The sequence below is a fragment of the Anas acuta genome, chromosome 3, assembly GCF_963932015.1.
Source record: "Anas acuta chromosome 3, bAnaAcu1.1, whole genome shotgun sequence".
NCBI classification, from domain to species: Eukaryota; Metazoa; Chordata; class Aves; order Anseriformes; family Anatidae; genus Anas; species Anas acuta.
In genome coordinates this window covers 105,777,254-105,798,668 of record NC_088981.1, presented here as the reverse complement: position 1 = coordinate 105,798,668, position 21,415 = coordinate 105,777,254, and the positions used below count along the sequence as shown (strand labels likewise).

The window sequence follows — 21,415 nt, the reverse complement described above, 5'->3', positions numbered from 1 at the left end:
TGCTCCCTGGCTGCTGCTAATCCCCAGCTGTGCCTGAACACAGCTGTGGAAACGCTAGTTGAGTCAAAGCCCTGCCAGAAAGCGTGTTGATCATGTAACAGTGGGGACAATCACAGGCCACTGCTAATGTCTGTGCCCTGGGCCTCTTACTAGCTCATAGATAATCTGTCAGATCCAAATGCTAAATCAGTAGGCTTCAGGAGAAACTGGGTCAAGCTCAGTTTGTCATTCTGTATTGAATTTTCTAATCACTGGTTCTTAATTTCCCCAGCTCTAGTTGCTTATAGTACAATTATAACATTGCAAAGCAAAAGAAGAAAGAAATAGGATTAGGAAGTTCAGAGCAAACAAAGTCAGGCATTCCTGAATATGTACAAGGTGGGTCACTGTCTGAAGAAGGCATGATTAAGCCCTACTTTAAGTTAATTAATTTCTTTGTAAGAAAATTGGTGATGAAAGACAGCAGGAGAGGTGGAGAGAAAGTCTGGGAATCAACAGCATCTACTTTGAAGCCACAAAACCTTTGTCTTCAATAGCACTGCACAAATCACTCAATCCTTCTGCCTTCGCTGCCTACTTCAGCGGAGGAGTAGAAGGCTCTGCAGAGCTTTTAGCATTCTGAAATACCAAGGAAGCCTGAATGTGGAAGAGGACTCATAACTCCACTGCAACTAGTCAAATATCATGGATTTACTGAAGGCCTAAAGCTTTAAAAGTACTGTTCTGTTTGGGAATGGGGATATACATGTAAGGAAGTTTGGTAAGCCCTGCACTGCATTGCATATTTAGGTGACAAAAAATAGTAAAAGTGCCCTCCTCAGAGGAATAACTCACTGTGGTTTACGTCCTGATTTACAACTGAATGAAATGAAAAGAGATTCCTGCTGTTTTACATGCTCTTATTGTTCACAATTCACAGGTACTTGGTAGGACTTTTGCTGTTGTCCAATTGTTACTCCTCCTTTTTCAGTCTTTGTAATCTTTTACTCTGGTTTATTTGTCAATACATTGCACATAATGCTCCTAGTAACAAAGTACAATAAAAATCAAAATATAATGGATTGGCTGTAGTTAGAATAGAAAACAGATGGAATATGTTTCAGCATGCTTGAAAAATTAACACAGAATATCTAATAACTAGCATTATTCTCATTATTCTCATTTTGCCATTCATACCAGAAATAGGCATTAAATCAATAACCTTGATGAGCATCTGTAGCTCTGTGAAGTGTGTCTCACTGCCCAAGTTCTGGGATGGACCCCCATGCATTGAGGGAAGTGATTCCAGAGTTTTTCAAGGTTCTACTGGTGCTGTAATTACTGCAGTATCATTACTTAGTTTATTAAGTCAAGCAATTTGGAATGACATTTCCTGCTTTTGTTTTCATGTTATTTTCATTTTACTACATTATTTTCATTTTACTTTCTTCATCTACAAACGTATGCCCAATATAACATGAGGATAAAATTGTAAGGCTTACCCAATTACTACTGCATTACACCTGTAAGAACAATGCAGATACTGAACATTAGACAAATTACTAATAGAGCAATGCAGCAGTTCTTTCTTTAGCACAAGATTTCTCTGGGAATGTTATTTTATTGTATTTCATTTACTGCTTGTTTGTTTAAGGGGGAGGAACAGACATTGCTGTATTTCAGTTTGATTCAGCAAGCGTTCTGGCCTCAATCCAGCAAATCATTTACACATGTGCTTAACTGTAATGAAATAAAATTTTAGTTCATAGTACTGCCTATGTATTTAACATATAGCATGAGCTGGACCAGAATGATGAAAAACCTTAAAAATAAGGCCCATGCATTTTTACACACACATTAAAAAAAAAAAAAAAAGATATTGTTAAAAGGGGCATTTTCTACTGCTTGTGCTATGAAAATACTGTGCAGCTCCTCCCACCCCTCCCCAAAAAGCCAACTAACTTTTTTTGATCTGACAATCTGACAGCTATATCCTGTGTAACTGCCAGTCTGGCCCTTTTTAAAAATATCCTATTAAGTTAAGTGGAAGCTTTGCCTGAGCAAGGTATGCAGAAATGAGTCACAGGGAGTATATGGAATTTTCTCAGGACTTAGGGCTGTGCCTGTTGTAGCCAAAGGCTAAATCTCTGGTGGAGCTCAGTAATGTTTCTCTGAATACATTCACTTTCTGTACCAATCTCTGTTTTAGTGGGAAACATAAAACCAACATGAAAGTCATGCTGAAACATACCACAAAGAAAGGTGTGTTCTTAACTTGGGTTACCTAACCCAGGTTAGATAATTTAAGCTGCGGTTGCACAGCAATTTAAACTAATCTAAGTCTTGCCTGCCAGGGAGGGTGGAACCACGTCAGCCAACAGTTAGGTGGGCATCAGCCACCGCTGAGCCCCAGCCCCAGTTTCAGCTAGCAGCTCAGAGAGACAACGTTACCTGGGTTAGCTAAAATGGAACATGATGCACAAACCCCATTGAAAGTCTTCATTGTGTCCATGTAAAGACATTGCTGGATATTTATGAGTTTTTTCAATGTAGACCTGGAGAACTTTTTAGAGACACAGCAACTTACTGGAGCTGACAGCTGACCACAGTAAAAAAAAAATAAAAGACACAGCTTTTTCTTCAGGAAGCTTACAATCCATATGCTATATTTCCACTGTAAAGACCTTAAGCTTCTAGCTGAAAGAATAAAAGAGAAAGAAAAAAATAATAATAAGTTGACTTTACTATTTATGAGAAGCTCCCAGTGTAAAATATTAATAATAGTAATTGTTTTGCAGGTTAGTTGTCTAGGGATTTATTTACTTAAATGTTTGTTTTCTTGTTTCTTCCAAGAGCAGAAACAACCCTCTTGAATTGCTCTGCAGTGAATCAATCTTTTTTTTTTTTTTTTTTTTTTTTTTTTCAACAGCAGCATCAAAAATGACTAGGTTTCATTCATTAACAGAATAATACATGTATTTTGCGCAGTAATGTTTGTTTGAATTACAACTGTGTAGAATTCAGAACAAAGGTAGTGTGGCTGCACTGACCTGCTCAAAATTCATATTTAGATAGTTTCTCCTATAATACCTGATTAAGTATACCAATTACCTAAAATATTGAAGTTCTTCTGCTACTCCATTTCATTAAGAAAGAGGAGAAAAGAAAAGAAAAGAAAAGAAAAGAAAAGAAAAGAAAAGAAAAGAAAAGAAAAGAAAAGAAAAGAAAAGAAAAGAAAAGAAAAGAAAAGAAAAGAAAAGAAAAGAAAAGAAAAGAAAAGAAAAGAAAGAAAAGAAAAGAAAAGAAAAGAAAAAAGAAAAAGCGTGCACATATATGTATGAACAGCTGTTAGCCTTGATTTTTTAAACAATGTTGTGCTGCCCCATTTATCTGAAGATTTCTTGGTATTTTGAACGATAAAGGGGGGTACAGATTTGCTTTTCTTGCCTTCTCTCATGTTTAAATTTCATTTCTGAATGCTAACTTCAGCACCAGGTTTCTCTGCATACCAGAGGGGTGGTCTCTGGGGACAGAGGGAAGGGGAAAGGGTTATAAGAAGAGGCATATTATATATGGTCATATAAAATTATCCAAGGTGTCTGTTTCTATCTTATTCCTTTTCTGGTGTACAGAAGAAAATAAGCATTATAAGCCCCAAGGCACTTCTCTGTGTCTGCTTCTGCAGAATGTCTACCCCTGAGGCTTATAGGAACACCCACAACTAGGAGAAAGGATTCAGCCCAGCATTGAAAGACTGTAGTGTTTGGAAATGGAAAATGCATGAAATGTGTGTTAACCCGAACTGGAAAACCTAAGCAAGTCATTTTACTTACAGCCAACAAAACCTTCAAGAAAACTTGTACTGATTTACGTTCATGTATCCACATTTGGATCTCCATCTTACCTCTCTGGATACAGCTTTGTGTTTGATTCAGTGTAAGGATGATGTGAGGCAACGTTGTAGGTGTTTGTGTATTGGATTTTGGCTTGTTTTGTAAGTGCTATAGAATTTCCTGTCTGAAGATTGTTGGTCTTTTATCTTCTCATCTCTAATTACTACTATTATATTCCAAAAGACTAGAAATAAACTAAATTCTGTGCTAACCTGAAACTTAAGAGCAGAGGATGAGGAATAGGGCAGAGAATTTGTTTAGTTTTGATCTAAGGTAGATCAAAAACAAACAAACTGTTTGAGAGTCTACTGACTCTCATTTAATCCAGATCTTCTCCTCTGAACTAGCTCTGAAATATCTTACCACAGACCTAGAAGAAATTGGATGTTTTTGTATTTTTTCTTCACTCCCTTGCAGTTTCCTGGAGGTCAGAGAGCTGTACCAATCTCTCTGGCCCAGTGTGGCCCAGGAAATTGCAAATATTTTCATCTGTGTCAGGTTCTACATATGCAAGTTAGGAGGTTCAAAGGGAAGCTTAATTGACACTAATCCTCATCTTGACTTTTGCTCACCTCCTCCTCTTTTCCCACTAAGACTTCCCACCTTCCCACCTCAAAGCCACAGAAGCTTTGCAATTTTTCTTATAAAAATATATATATTTAACCCTTTGGCAATCTCTTAATGCCCTTTTATTAAATCCCTTAACTCCTTTTATTAAGTCCAGGGTAATTAAAATGATTATAAACCTCTCTTGAGAGATTATTCCCTTTAATCACAGTGCATATTTGCTGAGATGTAGGCGACATTTGTGGTATATCAAATATACTTTGGGCAAAGATGTTTAATAACAATTTTTAAAACTAAAATCTTGATTAAGGGGGTTTAAGGCATTAAAAATCATATCTACATGTGGTCATGACAAAACATTGAAGGACTTCAAATACTTTTCTGCATGTACAATGGCACAGTTGTAATCAGGTTTCTCAATTTATTTCAACTCCAGCTCCTCAACTGGCATAATCTGTCCTAATGCCATTGGCTCCCAAGGTGCTACGCTATATCAGGTCTGTTTTCTGGGCAACTGGAACAAATGAACAGTAAATGCAAGGTAAAATTTTTGGGGGGTCATTATTACCTAGTCAATGGGAGAAAAATCATGGACTTTTCTTCTGAAATGAGCTTAAATGTTCTTGGCTGGGACTCCCAAGCTGCACTCATCTCATCTCCAGCATAGTAAAGTGGTCAGCTGCATATACATTAAAATACATATGGTTGGATGTTGTTGGCAACGTGTTTATATACAATAATATACAAGCAGGTCTAGGAACGCCTATTCTGGTGTAAAATTTAAATACACTCTGAACCATCATGCAGGTTTGGGGTTTAATGTGGACATTAGCTAAAATTTCTCACAAAAAGTAGGCTTCATTGTGGATACCACATTAAATAAGACCAAGTGACTGCTAAATCAGTCATTAGCAGCAGCTAATCTTTTCTCTTAACTATCTGTGATCATTTAATCTCTGTTTCTTTATGCCTGTTAATATATGGTCTGAATTTTATTTGGTACTTCTAGAACCAAGATCCCCAAAGTTTAAGAAGTGATGAGAGAAAAAGGTGATAACACACACATTATAGATGCTTGCTACTAGACTGATTCCAGAAGATTCAAGATTAAAGAATTCTGCTAAGAAAAACACTAGGTGTCCAAGATCTGTTTTGTTTTATTGCTATTCTTTTTTTCTTCTTTTTTTTTTTTTTTAAAGAAGAGATGAAAATAATTACATAAAAAATAAATATATAATCAAGAGGATCAATAGCCAAATGTCTTATTCTTGACCACTTATAATTGCTGTTTATTTTCACTGGTGCTTATATAACTTAAGCATCCAAGCACTACATATTGTCAACACCAGCAGCAGAAAAGAAAGATACAAAGATATAAAGTTCATGAGTAACTCAACTGCTCCTTGGTTAAGATTGAATCGGTATCCTTAAGTTGCTCCAGAAGAACAAAATTTATTCTTTAAAAGCCCTTCTACCTCTGACAAAAGTGAAACAATACTAATTTGTTATGCTTTATTCTATCTGTTCTATTCTAATTACATGCTTGCATTTTCATAAAATGCCCTTTCACAAACAAATGCCGGTGAGAACTTCAGAACTCCAAAGAGTGAAAGAATATAAAATACAATGCAATGTAACTTGGTATACTTAGAATTTTTATTTAGTCATCATTCCATGTCTTGGGTTCATGCTTTATACTTTTCTGCTGAGGTCAGCAGTTACAGCCATTCATCAAGAGTTCAACAGGTCATAGAATGGGACCCTGTGTTTTATACTTAAATAACAAAATTACATTAAAACATAAGATAACTATTAGTAAGGGTGAACAAGACTGCAAATAAAAAAAAAAAAAAAAGACTAATTTAAGTGTTTGAATCAAAAGTTGGATTGACATGGTATTGAGAAGGGATTAATACGAAACAGTTATCAAAGACCACAGGAGCTGTGAAAAGAAGTAATTTTTTAAAAGGAACAGAAAAATAGGTCTATAAGGACTACTGAAGTAAGATTGTAGAAACAATTGAAGGTAAAGGTGAAGGTAATCTCTGGTAAAGTTAGAACTATAAGAAGTCATATAACAGATCTAGCTGCAGAAGTTAATAGTGATTTTTCTAAACACTCATCTGCTCTGTTTTTCTTCTGTTGCTTTACTTTTTGTTCTTCTATGAAAAGCATGTGAGTTGTGCTATCATTTCATTTAACTTAAAATGTTGTCAGTATATCAACATCTAAAATACATCAGCATGCCTTGTAATTGAGCTTTGTGTAGGTTCTAAGAAGGAGAAAATAAGGTCCTGCTCACCATGCAATACAGTAACCTGAGGAAATTTTATCAGTAACGCAGACAATTTTCTGGCAATGATGAGTACTGCTATACATTGATAATAAGCAGGATATGTGAAAAGATAAAAGAAATATAAAGGTACATAAGTTATGGAGATATTATTATAGAAAACCAAAGCAAAATATCATTTTTCTTGCTTGAATGCTGTAGAAAAGACAACCTAGATGGAATGGGATTTAAGATCACTTGACTAATTCAAGAAAAACCTTCAAATGAGTGAAAGAAATTTGTTGAAGACACAAGTAGTGGGACTCTTGAAATTAGTTGTTAATACATAGGTGTTTACCTGTGCACTAGAGAACTAATTCAGTTCATCCTGAAATAGACATCTATGCTGAATCACTCTCCAGACTCCATTGACCTAAACAGGACCTAGACATCAAGCTTTCAGTTAGGAATCTGTACAAACACATTTAGATCTAGGTCTTTTATGGTGAACCCCATGTTAGATATCTACAGTGTTGGTATATGTATCTGGTCATCCAAGGCTCCACTATAGTCAATAAAGAAAAAATGGGTACCTCTAGGGCGAGATTAATTTGTATTATTTCAAATAATTATTTAAAGATTAAATTAATTGAGTGCTAAAAATGTGTTTTCTTTATTGGCAGAAAAGAGTTGGTATCTATATGGTCAGATGAATCCCCCTTGCCTCGTGCATGGTTACTTATCTGAGAGAGGCAAAAAAGCAAGACCAGAAGTCATAAATCAAAACATCATATAAATATTTAAAAGTTAAATACTGTAGCATATTACACCATTACATAGCTTCGTTAGCAACATTAATGTAAGCCTGAAGGAAGAAAGGTTTGTATAGATTCACAACACTATATTTCCAATGCTATTTTGTATACCTACGTTCCTATTCCACTCATGCAATAAATCCTTATATGTACATACTGAACAAATAACACATTGGAGCTGAAGCACATGACGTTCTACCCAGGCTCTTTTGGCCTGAAGTAGAGCTTTTAGAGAAAAGCTACAATTCTAATTATAAATATTGAGGATGTGACTCAGGAGTGGTGCCTGGGAACCCTGACCAAAACTAATGCTTGTAGGAAAATATGTGAAACAAAAAGCCCTCAGAAACAGTTTACAGTATACTTTTCATGAGCAGGTTTCTAGATAAAACAGAAAAAAATGCATTTCTGTTAGATTTTTGTCTTTCGTCGTTGTTATTGTTGTTGTTGTTTATTTATTTATTTATTTATTAAATAAGAATTTTCTAATCCTTACTTAAAAGCTCATGCAGTCCTAAAGGGAGAAACCTAACATTCCCAATTTCTTAGGATGGAGGAATATAAAGCATGTACTTCTAAACTTTTCCTAAAATAAACAAATGAAGAATAAATGAATAAATAAATAAAGCATTGCAGCTTTCAGGGAAAGGCTTATTTATTAAAGGCTGTTTGCAGTTCTGTGTTGTTCTCTGTTTAGCAGCTACTTTAGCAATCTAAAACCTGCATACAAAGCTGGCACAAAGCTGTGCCAGGAAGGTTTAGTTTAGACTGGACATTAGGAAAAAAATTATTTACCATGAGGTTGGCCAAACACTGGAATGGGCTTCCTATGAGGTGGTTGATGCCTGTCATTGTTCAAGCAGCATTTGGATAATGCCCTTAATAACATTCTTTAACTTTTGGTTAGTCCTGGAGTGGTTAGGCAGTTGGACTGGATAATCTTTGAAGACCCCTTCCAATTGAACTATTCTGTTCTGTTCTGTTCTGTTCTGTTCTGTTCTGTTCTGTTCTGTTCTGTTCTGTTCTGTTCTGTCCCGTTCTGTCTTGTTCCGTTCCGTTCCATTCTGTTCCATTGCATTGCATACTATGCTGTTCTATTCCTTGTCCTTTAGGACCGCATTCACAGACCCTGTACAGGTGTTTAAACACCCTTCAGTTTCACAGGACAAACATTTATCCAAATAATTTGGTGTTAGGAAACTGTAGATTTTAGATTTATGTGCTGTGACATCTATGTTTAAATAACTGACTTTCTCCAGTCCTGTCCTCAACTGCTACTAACCCCCACAGGCATGTAATGCCAAGGATATGAATATCGAAGATACTTGATCTCCAAATCTTTACTCTTTGAATACAGAATTTCCCTTCTTTTACACTGTTCCTTTAAAAACGTGGCTGAAAAAATTGTATAAAAAAAGTGACCAATGTGATCTAATTTTAGAAGACAAAAGGAATTTCTTCAGGAAGGATCCTTGACTAGCAGTTACTAAAAAGCAAATTCATAACAATATTTCAAGGTTATTTAAGATTTGAAGAGTTTAAAAGAAAGAAATTATATAAGTCATTAAAAATTATTTGATGAGTACTTGCCACTACCAAACTCTGATTATAATGGATAGTTCCCCCATTTCCTACATAATTAATTGCAATAGCAATTACATATAAAATTAAATTTAATACAATATTACTTACAACATTGTTATTATTAAACCTATGTCATAATGCTGAAACAAGGTTATGCCAAAAAGTAAAAGATCCACATATTGCACAAAACAAAAACAACAACAACAAAAAAAAACGTATTTGGATTCTAACAGTATCAATCCAAATAATATTCTGACATGTAAAATATATATGCTGCTTTGTTCTATGAGGAAGGGAAACTTTTGGAATGCTAAAACACTACATAGTTAATTTTGACAGTATTAAGAAACAAACAAGTGTGGCTGCCATTGAAATATTTTATTTAACTGCAAATGAAATATGCCAATTAAATTAACTGTATACTTCATACATACTTCTACATCCATCCATACACTATTTTATTGCAATAAATACATCTATTAACCTGCAACTCAAAGCATTGCTTTAAATTTAATTTGTTAAGTAACATCAGCTACAGGTCAAATTACTCATTGATGGTACCCAACAGCAATAAAGAAGTCCTTAACATAGTTCCCGTAACTGCCTCTTTCACATTTCAATCACTTTTCTTCCGTGATACAGAGCAATGTACAGTCTCATTCCAGTAAAAGCCCAATATATGCTCTGATCTGTCCTTTGGGATGAACCTGTCTCTCTCTGCTGGTGACATAAGGAGAAAGGAAGCTAAGCAGCGAGGTGCTTAATGTGCCATGCTTGTAATGCCTGTAGATTAAAAGATGCAACTAAAAGAAATCAAAAACATGATTCATGCTACCTCTAACATTAGACTAGACTGTATTTAGATGTTAGACACTGTTTTTCTAGACATAATAGTGTAATGATTAATGTAGCAATTCACATGACTACGAACTCACCTGTTTCAGACAAATAACAGAATACAGTTCATCTGCCTAAATAAATGCAGCATAACACAGAAAGCAGTAAACATTTAAAGCAGATAAATGAGGTTGGAAAATTGGGAGCATGAATATGAAAAATAAATAATCTTATTTTACTGTAAAATTAAAATATTTAAATTTATCAAAGCAATATCGGATGGAAAATCTATATCATGGGAAATGGTATAGGTCACAAACTGAGCAGCTGTAATAATATACATGAAGCCTAACAATGATTATGCAAATTAAATTTAATTCAACAGTTCAGAGATGAGTAACAAATAGGTCTAATTCAGTTATGTCTGATGCATGCTACACACCCATCCATTTCACCAGGGTGTTTAAAAATACTGGCTATTAATTGACTTATTTTGTGGACATGTTTAATTTTCTAGTTTTGCATTGTTTAGGAGTGTCACACAATGGTCATAAATACAGGAAACAAAATACACTTGTTTGCTTGCTTTTTCTTCGAAGGACCAACTGGCCAGTCTTGTTACTTACTCGGTTTAAATACAGACTTGGCCTTATTTAGCAGGGTTCATGAACTGACATGTATGTATAGCATACATTTTAATGTATGCATAGAGCACGTATACAAGGGCTTTTCCTAGCTCACAGATTGAGAATTCATTTTATCTTCTTTGTGTTGACTGTTGCTCAGATACACATATACCTAATTTAATTGAGGGAAGGATCTGGCCAGCAGAAGCACAAAGCTGCACACACAACCTAACCCCAAAATGCCCATTTCCCTGGGGCCAAGCCTCCTTGCAGGGTCAGTACAAGCAGAAAGCAAAAACTAGCCTGTGTTTAGGTAGCCCAGAAGAAGAGCAAGCTTGTCTGGGCACAGATGAGGGCTCAGGATTCAGGCAGGCTGCTGGGGCAAGCTGCCACCCTGTGTATTGGTGCTACATCACTAGCCAGAAGAGCTATGGCAAAGCCCACTGTGCTGGCCCTACAGTCAGCCTGGCCAATATTTTTCTGTGAACCTTCTGGAAGCGTTGCATATCTCATGCTTCTACCGAATTCTCTCCTTACTTTACAGGGGTGATGTGACGCCCTTTTGATAGCCTTGGGGTCCTGAGAGAAAACCCCCATTTCTAGCATAAAGGAGAAAGGGGAAAAGGAAAGGAGAAAAGGAGGCAAGGAAGAGGAAGGAAGCCAGGTATAAATCATGAAGCAATCGCCAAGAGTGTGATAAACAATATGCTACATTAAAAAGTAGTTAAATTCATGATCCCAACCTTAAAGCTTTAAATAAAATTAATCTTCTGATTTAAAGTAGCTACCAGTCAGGAAACTCAGAATGGGATCCTTTTAAAGTCATTTTTTTTCTAGCTTGGTTTATCAGCATATTTACCAGGAGCAAATGTGACCTGTGCAAATTATACACATCATGAAAACCCAAGAAGTTCTGCCAAGAGCTGGTGATAAGTTGCTATAACAGCAGCTTGGGGGTTGAGAAATGCACTTTCCTTTGCACTCATGGTAACAGGTGACCTGGTGGTAATGACATCATTAACACATTTCACCTTTTTAAGCTCTCCCGCTGGTGTTTTACTTATACTGGTTTATGGGGGAATCATTTAATTTTGATGTTTGAAGTCCCTTGTGTTTTTAGTGGTATTTTTAGGAAAAAAAAAAAAAAAAAAAGTGGAAAGAGATTGTCCTCAGGAATGTGATTTGAGACAAAACCATTTGATTCTATCAGCAGATTCTGTCTTGTGTGAAAAAGAACTTGGGAGTTTTTATAGCGATCAGATAAGATTGTGATTAATCTAATTCGGTTTTCCCTTCAGGAATAGGCAATACCCTCTTTTAATAAGCAGTTATTAGGCACTTGCCAAATCTTCTAACAGCTTCTCCAGATATGTATGCATTTTTATGCAAGCTAGGTATGTCTATGAAAAACAGAAACCAAACCAACAAAAAACACACCAAATGGAATAGTTTCTCCATTCAATACTTGACAGTCCTTATGGACTCTCCACTCTAGATATGCATGAAGCAGGATCTTTTGTTCCTGTTGTTACCATGTCTCTGTGTACTTCTCTATGTACTCTTGTAGGTAATGATTTTTCTGAAAATATTATCAAATGCATTGTTTATCTCTTCTTTTCCAAAGCTATCTTATGACACCTCTCCTTTTCTTTTTATTTCTTGTAAATATAAAAGAATCTAAAACTCCTATTTAACAATTGCAATTTAATAACATCCTACATCCGAGATTTTTGTTTACAGAAACGTTTGCCCTTGACAACTTGCTCCCTACATCAACAATGTGAAAACAAACCTATTAACCCCTGAAACTTATAAAGAGAAGGAAAAAAAAAAAGAGAGAGAGAGAGAAAGAAAAGATAAACCCACCCACAGCAAACACTACAGCATATGGAAGCGTTTCTGAAATGTATGGGGCCAGATCCTATCTCCATTGACATTAATCAGACGTTTATCACCGAATTCAAAAGGATCGCCCACTGAAAAAAAAAAAAAGAGGCTTTCAGAATGGGATTTTGTGCTCAATTTCCAAACAGACTTGAGTATTTGACACCTTTATTATACTCTAAATGCTTGGATAACACAACAATACAGGACAGGACTGGTTTCAGTCTCAAGAAAGGAGAAGTAATTGCTGTCTTCAACTACATAATGGGAGGTTACAGAAAAGGTGGAGCCAGACGCTTCTCCGAGGTTAAACACAAGAAAGATGGGAGGCAATGGACTGAAACAGCAACAAGAAACATTCCAAAGAGATATTAGAAAAATGCTCATAGCAGTCAAAAATTGGAACGTGTTGTCTGGCTATCGAATCTCGATCCTTGAGGACATTCAAAACTTGGCCGGATATGACTCTGAGCACCCCGATCTCACATAGAATTTGCCCTTTATTTGAGTGGAGGATTTGGATCAGTTGTCCTCCGGGAAGGGCAGGGAAGAGCAGGGAAGGGCAGAATAGAATAAACATTCTATTTATGGAACGATTGCGGTTCTCAAGTTTCCTTTGAGAATATGAGAATATTTGAGAATATATTGCTTTGATATATTAAGTCTACATATTCAGACCAAATCTTCCAGTGGCAAAACTGAATTCAAAAAGCGTTGTAGAAATTTGTGCCAGTTGAGGATCTGGGTTTGTTGCACTGGAACAGAAGTTCAACTCCAAATGTTCTTGGTACAGAAGTTGGCTGGGGCCCAAGAATGCACAGGCTGTGGGTACACAAACAAACTACTGTAGGGCATGGATATATGGCACATATGCTACTGTGGTGATTTTGCTCCCATACTGGTCTTGCTCTGTTACCTCATGGCAAAGGAGATGCTCCATACACCAAGCAATCTACATCCTCTGTATCATAACTGAAGGGTAGGATGTCCCAGATTAGCTCCTTGCAAGTTCATCCTTATAACACTTACTGGTCACCGTTCAGTGATCCACACCTTATTTTTCAGGTTCAGTGCAGGGAAAAGACAGCATCACAAATACCTGTGCAGTCCAGAAAATAAAATAGCTCCTTCATCTTAAGAAGCCAACGAAAATACAACCAAATATATTTCACAATTTGCAAGTCTTGCTCCTGTCACACAAAATGCCATCACACCACTTCAGAAAGCCACCTGCCAAATTTTGTTCAGACTACATACATACCACTTGACGCACGCCTTGCAGCTCTCTGTACCTCAGAACTGTAACTTCCCTGTGATTTTTATTCTTCAGTAACTTAGCACACAGTGGTAACAAGCAGGATCTTTGGCTAGACAAGAAAGAACATCAATCCTTCTGTGCAATGATGGACAGCTTTAGGGATACGCCTTTTGTAATGCAAATAAGAACTGCCCAATAAGATCTTGGTTTACTACAAATATTTCATTTTCTGTGTATTTTCTGTAGTAAAGTCTACTTTCACCATTTACTTTTCACCTGTCTGCTCCATGTGGCCAGTCCCTGAGCAGCCCCCTTTACACTTCTCCGCATACAGGTCCATATATTCCAGAAGTCTTCATGACACTGGAGTCTTTCTGTTAACTGTGGTATGTCCAGTCCCCTGCAATGATCCTGACACCACAACAGATATCTGAAGTGTGAAAGAATTGAAAAACTGTTCTTACAGTTTTTAGATATGCGAATGTCCTAGCTAGCTGACTTTTCATAGAGCATCAAGTTTGAGAGCTTAAACGCCCATGATATGGGACCATGTTTTTGTATTGCATGAACATTGCAAAGATAAAGATTTTATTTCAAAGAACTTAATTTAAAAGAAAAATAGTACATAGCATATCATGTAATTGCTATTTATTTTCATAAACATGAGGTATTTCAAAGTGCTATAAGACGCAGCACTAAATGTACATCGGAAGAAATTAAACACAGAACTTTGCAGTTACCCAGTTCTATGCACCAAACATTAACAAATACATTAACTGGAAGAAACAGGCTAGGAAAAGGCATATATAGTAAATTTCTTTACAAAAGTTTCTTAGTTCAAAAAAGTGATAAAGTAATATCTACTCAAAACTTTCACAACTCATTTTCATACGAAAATATAAGTATCAAATTTAGTTATGTATCAGCATCATACTAAAGTATACAGGCAATGTAAGAATTAGTACAGTACATAACAGAGATTAACAATATATTTGTATACAAAAACATGCTCCTCAAACATTGAGGTATTACAGTACTTAGGTATGAACTTCCAGTCTAATACTGGTAGCAAAAGCCACCTCTCATAACCCAAGACATGTACAAAAGGCAAGTGTGTAGATGGTATTTACAGAAAATTCCCACAGGGGTACAAATGCCAACCCCTAAAGTAACATCTGTTAGAACATAAGCACCATAAAAATTAGGAGTGAATGTTTTAAACTCAACTATATGTCATCAGCAGCTCCAAATGCTCACAACAATAAAAAAAAAAAAATCCCCACCATCTACAGTTCTTAAGAAAAAAATAAAAAAAAAAACACAAAACAAAGGCAGTCCATTGTTGTTTGGTAGTCTTGCAATAAACTCCTTGCAAGAACATCCATTTGCTCCGTACCCGGATAATATAGTTTGTCAATTACTTCAGGGACTGGATTGAAAGTAAAACCAACATTCTTAACGTCAAAAAACACAATTTTTTTAAAGAATCAAAAATGTGCAAAGTGGCAATGACTGTCCTGGTCAGCCAAAAAAAAAAAAAAATTAAAAAAAAAAAAAAAAGCTTAGCAAGTCCGCTTGAACTCTATTTTCTTTACCAGCTGTTGTTGTCTGGCTTGCAATTTCTCCTTTTCTAGCAATAACTTCTGCTCCTCTGCCTGAAGAGAATGGACATATTCAGTGGCTTTTTTCAAGATCACAACTTTTGCAGCTTTCTCATTTTTAACCAGTTCTGGAACATGGTCCCTTAATGTGAGAAAACTTGACCGTAGATCATTACGCCTTTGACGCTCCAGGATATTGTGGTTACGTCGACGTTCACTATCCTCTGAATCCGAGTTTCGAGGACTTGAACTCTTAGACTTTGGTTGGATCATGGGTTTTACTGGACGGGGCACCTCAGTTTTTAACTTTTTCTGTGGTGGAGCATCTTCACTCTCCATGTATGGAGAAGGAGCGGCATAATTATGCTGCTGGTGAATTGGTGCGCAACGCTTTAAGATCAGTTCATTCTGCTGTGTCCTGACTGATGGAAAAGTGGTATTTTTAGGACGCACTGTGATAGTAAGAGTCGTAACAGCCTTGTTGGAGGAGGAGCGTCTTTTCTCCACTGTCACAACATCTATTTCTTCTTCTTCATCCTCTTCCTCCTCATCTTCATCATCTTTTGGTGACAGAAAGTAAAGAAAGAAAGATGTTATTCCTTCAGAAACTACTCTGAACAAGTATTAAACCAGATGTATTTATTGACAAAACATGTACATTAAAAGCAGTAATGAAATAACTGATATTTGTAAAAATAGGGTGTGCCCACCAGCTAAAATCAGCTATGGCTCTAGGAAAGTACAAAATATGTACAAAATAACTAAGGAAAAGTGATTTCTAGAAGTTTAATAACTTTTTGTTTGTTTTTTTTTAACCGCCTCTACTTCTCAAGAAAAGTGGGGCTCCCACCCAACTGATCTCAGTGGCAGAAAGAGTTTTCATACAGAATGTATGAATTTTTAATACAGCTGTGGAGCTGGGGTGCAAAATGCATGCACAGACTCACAACACAGCCCTTGCTTGGTGGAAAAGCAGCCGGAAAACGAAACAATTGCTGGGTTTGTTCTAATGCAGAAGGTGAAGCTGCTCCCGCCGGGGACCCTTTAAGCCGGCGTTTGGTGCTCTGCCAAGAAGACAGCTGTTGGAAGTGCTTCCTCACCCAAAGCTGTCAAACCAGACATTAAAGGGACAGCAGGCTCTGCAGCCCGGGATGGATCACCAAGTTTATGCTGATGGTCATATGGACTGGCTTATGGGCACAGGCGGAACCACTTTTCAACAGAACTGGACTTCTGTGCAGGCACAGACAGGAGATGTCTGTGGGCATTTTAGGTTCTGTCCATGCAAAAACAAGGAATCCTCTGCGAGGCTACTTAGCCTGCTACAGCCTCCCAATGTGACACTTATGGACATATTCACCACCCTCCACAAAATGTGTATTCATTGTGAAACTACCACCCTCCTCACCCCTAAAATGCCCCTGGGGATGGTGGACACAGGATAAGGGGACAGAAGGAGCTACGGAAGCTTCACAGCACCACAGCAGGGTCCTGCTGCCCCTCAGGGCCATCTCCTGCTGGGCCACCAGCACCGGACCCCTGCCCATGCCTTCCCCATAGGGCCGCTGTCCCCATCCCCATCCCTGCCGTGCCTGCTGCCGCCTGCTGGCCAACCCGCACCCCACACACCCCACACAGCCCCCGCCCGGCCCCTTCCTCTCTTTCGAGGCCACCACCACCCCCCCATGCACTCACCCGAGTCACTGAGGGTGTCGTCTCCAGAGCTGCTGCTGCTGGCCCGGCTGTCCCCAGCTGGACGTGGCGACCGAGCGCCCCGTGGGGCCCCCCCTCCGCCCACCACCCCTCTGCTCGTCCCCGTCACCGTTGCCTCCCTTTTGGTGACAGGAAAGGGGAAGACAACGGCTGGGTCCACACACTCAGCCGTTGCCACGGCAGGGACGGCGGCTGTGGTGACAAGGGCAGTGGTGGCGGCAGCCGGGGGGGGTGGTGGCGGGGCGGCAGTGGTGGTGGTGGCGGGCGGCTTGCCCTGGAGCTTCTCGCTGACCGCCCGCTCCAGCTTCTCGCGGGCAGAGAAGCCGCTCCACATGCAGTCCTGGATGATGATGGAGTTGAGGTTGTTGGTCACGCCAAGCCCCGACTCGAACAAGTCCCCCCCGTCCGTGCCGCCCCACAGGTCGGCCTCCGGGGGCAGCAGGAGAAGCTCGGACGCCCAGTCCAGGTGGTCGGTGGGGCGGCAGCCCCCCAGTGCTGCCCCTCCCCAAGGCACCGGGCCCCCTCCCGGGGGGTGCTCCTGGAGACCTGCCCGGCTGGGAGACAGGGGAGGGGTGGGCAGCAGCTCAAACTTTTTCCAGATGTCCTCCCCAGGGGGGGCAGAGTCCGGGCCGCACAAATAAAAGTCATCTTCGTCCGGGTAGAAACAGGGCTGCAAAGAGTCAAACTCGAGGTCGGGGTTTTTGCTGACCATTCCTGGCATTACGGGGGTCTTCTTGCGGGTTCCCGGGTCGGGCAATTGTTTTAGAGGCAGGTTTTATGGTATTTCCACCAAGGGGAAAGAGAGGTCCTCCCAAGACCTGAAACTAAACCAAAAATAAAAAAATGATGATAAAAAAAAAAAAAAACTAATTACAACACGAAGAAACACACAGACGCGACTGTAACTCCCTTCCTCTTAAGTGAAAAAGCCACAAAACAGAACAAAACCAAAACACGGTAATTCCATCATCAAGAGCAAGAAGCCGGGAGCCTTTTGCAAGTCGAGCAAAAATGCATCACACACCTTTCCTCCCGACTCGGGCATTAAACGAAAAGGGCCAGGTAGAGCTCCGACGTGCAGGGCTCTCTCCGGGAGGACACCCAGCAAGGTACGGCAGGGATGCAGAGCACCTCTGCGCTCCTGCACACAGCACTCCCCGAACTCCTTCAAATGCTCAAGGCAGCAGAGTAACTGTAGACAGATGCAAGGCTTTGATACCGTAATCTCCCCAGAAAGCCCTCTTAATATGCCAGCAAAAGTAGAGGAAGTTTACTCCTTTTGTCATCTGCAGAGCAGCGCAAAGAGAGAGGGGGATGCAAAAAAGGGGGCGGAGGGGGCTCTTCGCAACTTCGCAAATCGCCAGTTCATTCACTCAAAGCGAGCCAGAGAAAAATCCACACAAAACACACGGGGGGAGGAGGAGGAGAAATTCAGCAGCAAGAGAAATTATCGACCTTATGTAATAACCTCACATACACACGTTACAAAAAAAAAAAAAAGGCACTAAAATCACCCCGGCGCCACCAACAAAGCCTTGTGATTTGCCAACAAGGTACAGAAGTTTCTGTCCCCCCTTTCTTCCAGCTCAAGACGAGAGCAAACGGAGAGGCTGCGCGGGCGACAACTTGGCAGCTTTTGCCCCTTGGTGCACTAAAAGCCTCCTGCAAGCAGCACTTTTCCCCATCTCCCCCGCGGAAAATGCGCGCCCCCTTACCTCGGCCGGACCCCCCACTCGCTAGCCACGACCAGTCACCCGCACCCCATTCCTCTTCCAAGAGCTGGGTTGCATCAGACATTTAACAAAAAAAAATAATAAAATAAAATAAAAGGTGACTTTTTAAGTCCCAAGGAGCCGCTCAGCGTCTCTCCCTTCGCCTCGGTTAACGTGCCGCCAAGGGAAAGCGTTTGGCTGGGTTGAGAACAGCTGACGCTTAAACGGCGACCAAAAAGGGGGGAAAAAAAAATCCATTAAAAGCCTTATGATGAAATGCAAAGAAACGAGCCCGGCTCAGCTGCTCTCCCCCTGCCCCGCCCCCTGATCACTTCCAGTATTGTACATTTTTCTGCTCCTGAAATATATTAAACCGTTAAAAAAAATGCAAAGCAGTAAAGAGGCACCTACAAAACCCAGGCGAGCTCAGCGCGACAGCTCCAAAACAAAACCAAAATATCCGCCGGGATTTTCTTCTGCTCAATGAAAAACCCATTCACGCACTGCAATGCCCCTGCACTTCCTCTCCCTTCCCATCCTCCCTGATTTCGCGACTCGAACGCGATGGGGAATTGTATTTATTTCATTGGGTTTTTGTCCTCCTGCTTATTACAGCCCAGACCCTGCAGCTTCCTCTTCTTACCTCCTTGGTGATGGTGGTGGGTGTTGCAAGGGGGAGGAGTGGCGGGGGGCTGGGGGGAAGGGGAAAAAAAAAAAAAAAAGAAAAAAGAAAAAGCAAAAAAAAAAAGCAGATGATCTTGTATGTTGCACTTTACTGAGCCCGCGCAGCCCCCGAGGCTAACCCAAGCCTCCACAACCACCCTGTGCTTGCAGACAGATGACTGTCACTGGCAGGCTTTGAAGCTCCTAGCTATTATTTCCCCCCACACCAAAAAAAAAAAAAAAAAAAAAGACAGCAAAAGCTGACACACCCGGGGAGGCATTAAAAAAATAAAAAAATAAAAAAAATTAAGAGGGGGGGTGAAGCGAGAGCAGCAAAACCCCACCTCCTGATTTCCATAAGGCAGGGAGGCGCCTGGCGTTTGGCGCCAAAAGCCCCATTTGCTCTTTATGCGGGGCAGGGCGAGGGCCCGGTCCCGCTGCACGCGAGGGGGGGCCCGGCTGCCCCGAGCCGAGCCGAGCCGTGCCCCAGCTCCGTCCCCTTCGGGTCGCCCCCTCCCCTCGTCCCCGCAGCAAGGGGGGGGACGCTCACGGGAGGAGCGGCATCCCCCAAGCCGCGGAGATACCCGGGGCGAGAAAAAAAAATGAAAAAAATAATAATAATAAAAAAAAAAAAAGAGGAATAAAGAAGTGGCTGGAATACGGAGTGGCTCCCGACTGGGGGCTTTGTAAATCGTTAATAACCATCCTGCCGGAACGAGCACCTCCCTCAGACGAGCGGGGTTTGCCCGCATCCCCCCCCAAGCACACCCCCCGCCCCGCGCCCCCCTCTCTCCCTCCCCGCCGCCCGGGACGTGAACACTCGGCGGAGCCGCCGCGGGCCCCGGCTTTCCGCTGCGGACGGCGACACCTTGCGGAGGGCCGGCGGAGCTCGGCACGGCTCCCACCTCATCTTCCCCCCCCCCGGCCGCCGGGCACCCACCGCTCTCTCGGCTCCTTCCCCGCGGGCGCGGCGGGGCCGGGAGGGCGGCGGGGCCGGGAGCGCGGCGCTGTCTCGTCGGCGGAGCTTGGCGGAGGGGGGCGAGCCCGGTGGCGAGCGATCGCGATCCGGTGGCCGCTGCGGGGTGGCGCCTCCTCGCTCATAGGCTGCAGGTTGAGGCGGGGACTGCGGGGCGTTGCTCGCAGGATGGCTGCCGGCGGGCGGCCGCTTTGTGTGCGGAGGGGGCTGCGCCGCCTCCTTCCCTCGCTTGGTGGTGGGGATGAGCCCGGGGTCTTCCAAACTGGCCCCTTAAACACGTCCCCTGCCCCCCACCTCCCCCCATATCGCAGCCTTTGGGCTGCGCCCTCCCGCGTGGCGATGCCCCCTCGCCTACATGTTGTGCTTCAGTGGCCAAAGCTGTGAGGCCTCGGGGAGGGGAGGCATTGAAGCATTTGCACTCTTGTTGGGGTGCCCGGCGGGAAACCGCGAACAGGAGCAGCAGCAGCGCGGGGTCGCCAGGGGAGGCAAAATGGCGGCTGCTATCCCACCCGCCTCACCTGTGGGGACCCAGCCATTACCGCTGCCACAGCAAGGGTGGCAGCGCCAGCAGTGGCCGCCATCCCCTCCAAAATGGCCACTAGGCAGGCAGCAAGTCCTGCCAGACCCCCTCAACAGGCCCTTGCCTGCTTTTTGCCCCTCAGTGTAGAAGTGGCTGAACGCTCGCCTTCCTGAGGAGCCCTCAGTGGGCTCTGGTTGAGTGTAAAAAGGGCCTCTAGGAAGCAAGTCCTTCAAGCTTCAGGGTACATGCTGTTCAAGCACAGGGTGCTGCCAGTTACTTTGCATACCCTGTAGTGAATTAAGACTCATTTGGGAAGTGGCAACTGCCTGATGTCAGTTATGGAGGGGTCGTGCACCCTAAAATAGAGGAGTGCCAGACCTCTACTGGCCCCCATGGCAGTAAGCTGCTGAGATGTTTAAGGACCAGAGTGCCTGGACTTCGTGATTTGGCCTCCATTTCCAAAACGCACTTTGGGTTCAAGATGGCAGATTTCATTGATTAGTCAATGTGTGCTT

The 21,415-nt window shown here is 41.4% G+C and overlaps 1 protein-coding gene across 5 annotated transcripts; it reads right to left on the bottom strand.

Moving 5' to 3' along the window:
• Positions 1 to 14,348: 14,348 nt before the first annotated feature.
• Positions 14,349 to 20,509, bottom strand: MYCN (MYCN proto-oncogene, bHLH transcription factor). Of its 5 annotated transcripts, none has more exons than XM_068678627.1 (3): positions 20,345 to 20,509; positions 17,012 to 17,853; positions 14,349 to 15,876 (listed from the first exon to the last, which is right to left on the bottom strand). In XM_068678627.1, exons 2-3 carry the CDS (start codon positions 17,748 to 17,750, stop codon positions 15,278 to 15,280), a joined length of 1,338 nt encoding a protein of 445 aa, XP_068534728.1. In that variant the 5' UTR covers positions 17,751 to 17,853; positions 20,345 to 20,509; the 3' UTR covers positions 14,349 to 15,277. The 5 variants fall into 5 exon arrangements, with proteins under 5 accessions (XP_068534728.1, XP_068534730.1, XP_068534729.1 ...); XM_068678629.1 differs by lacking the exon at positions 20,345 to 20,509 and adding an exon at positions 19,385 to 19,618; XM_068678628.1 differs by lacking the exon at positions 20,345 to 20,509 and adding an exon at positions 19,153 to 19,369.
• Positions 20,510 to 21,415: the final 906 nt, after the last annotated feature.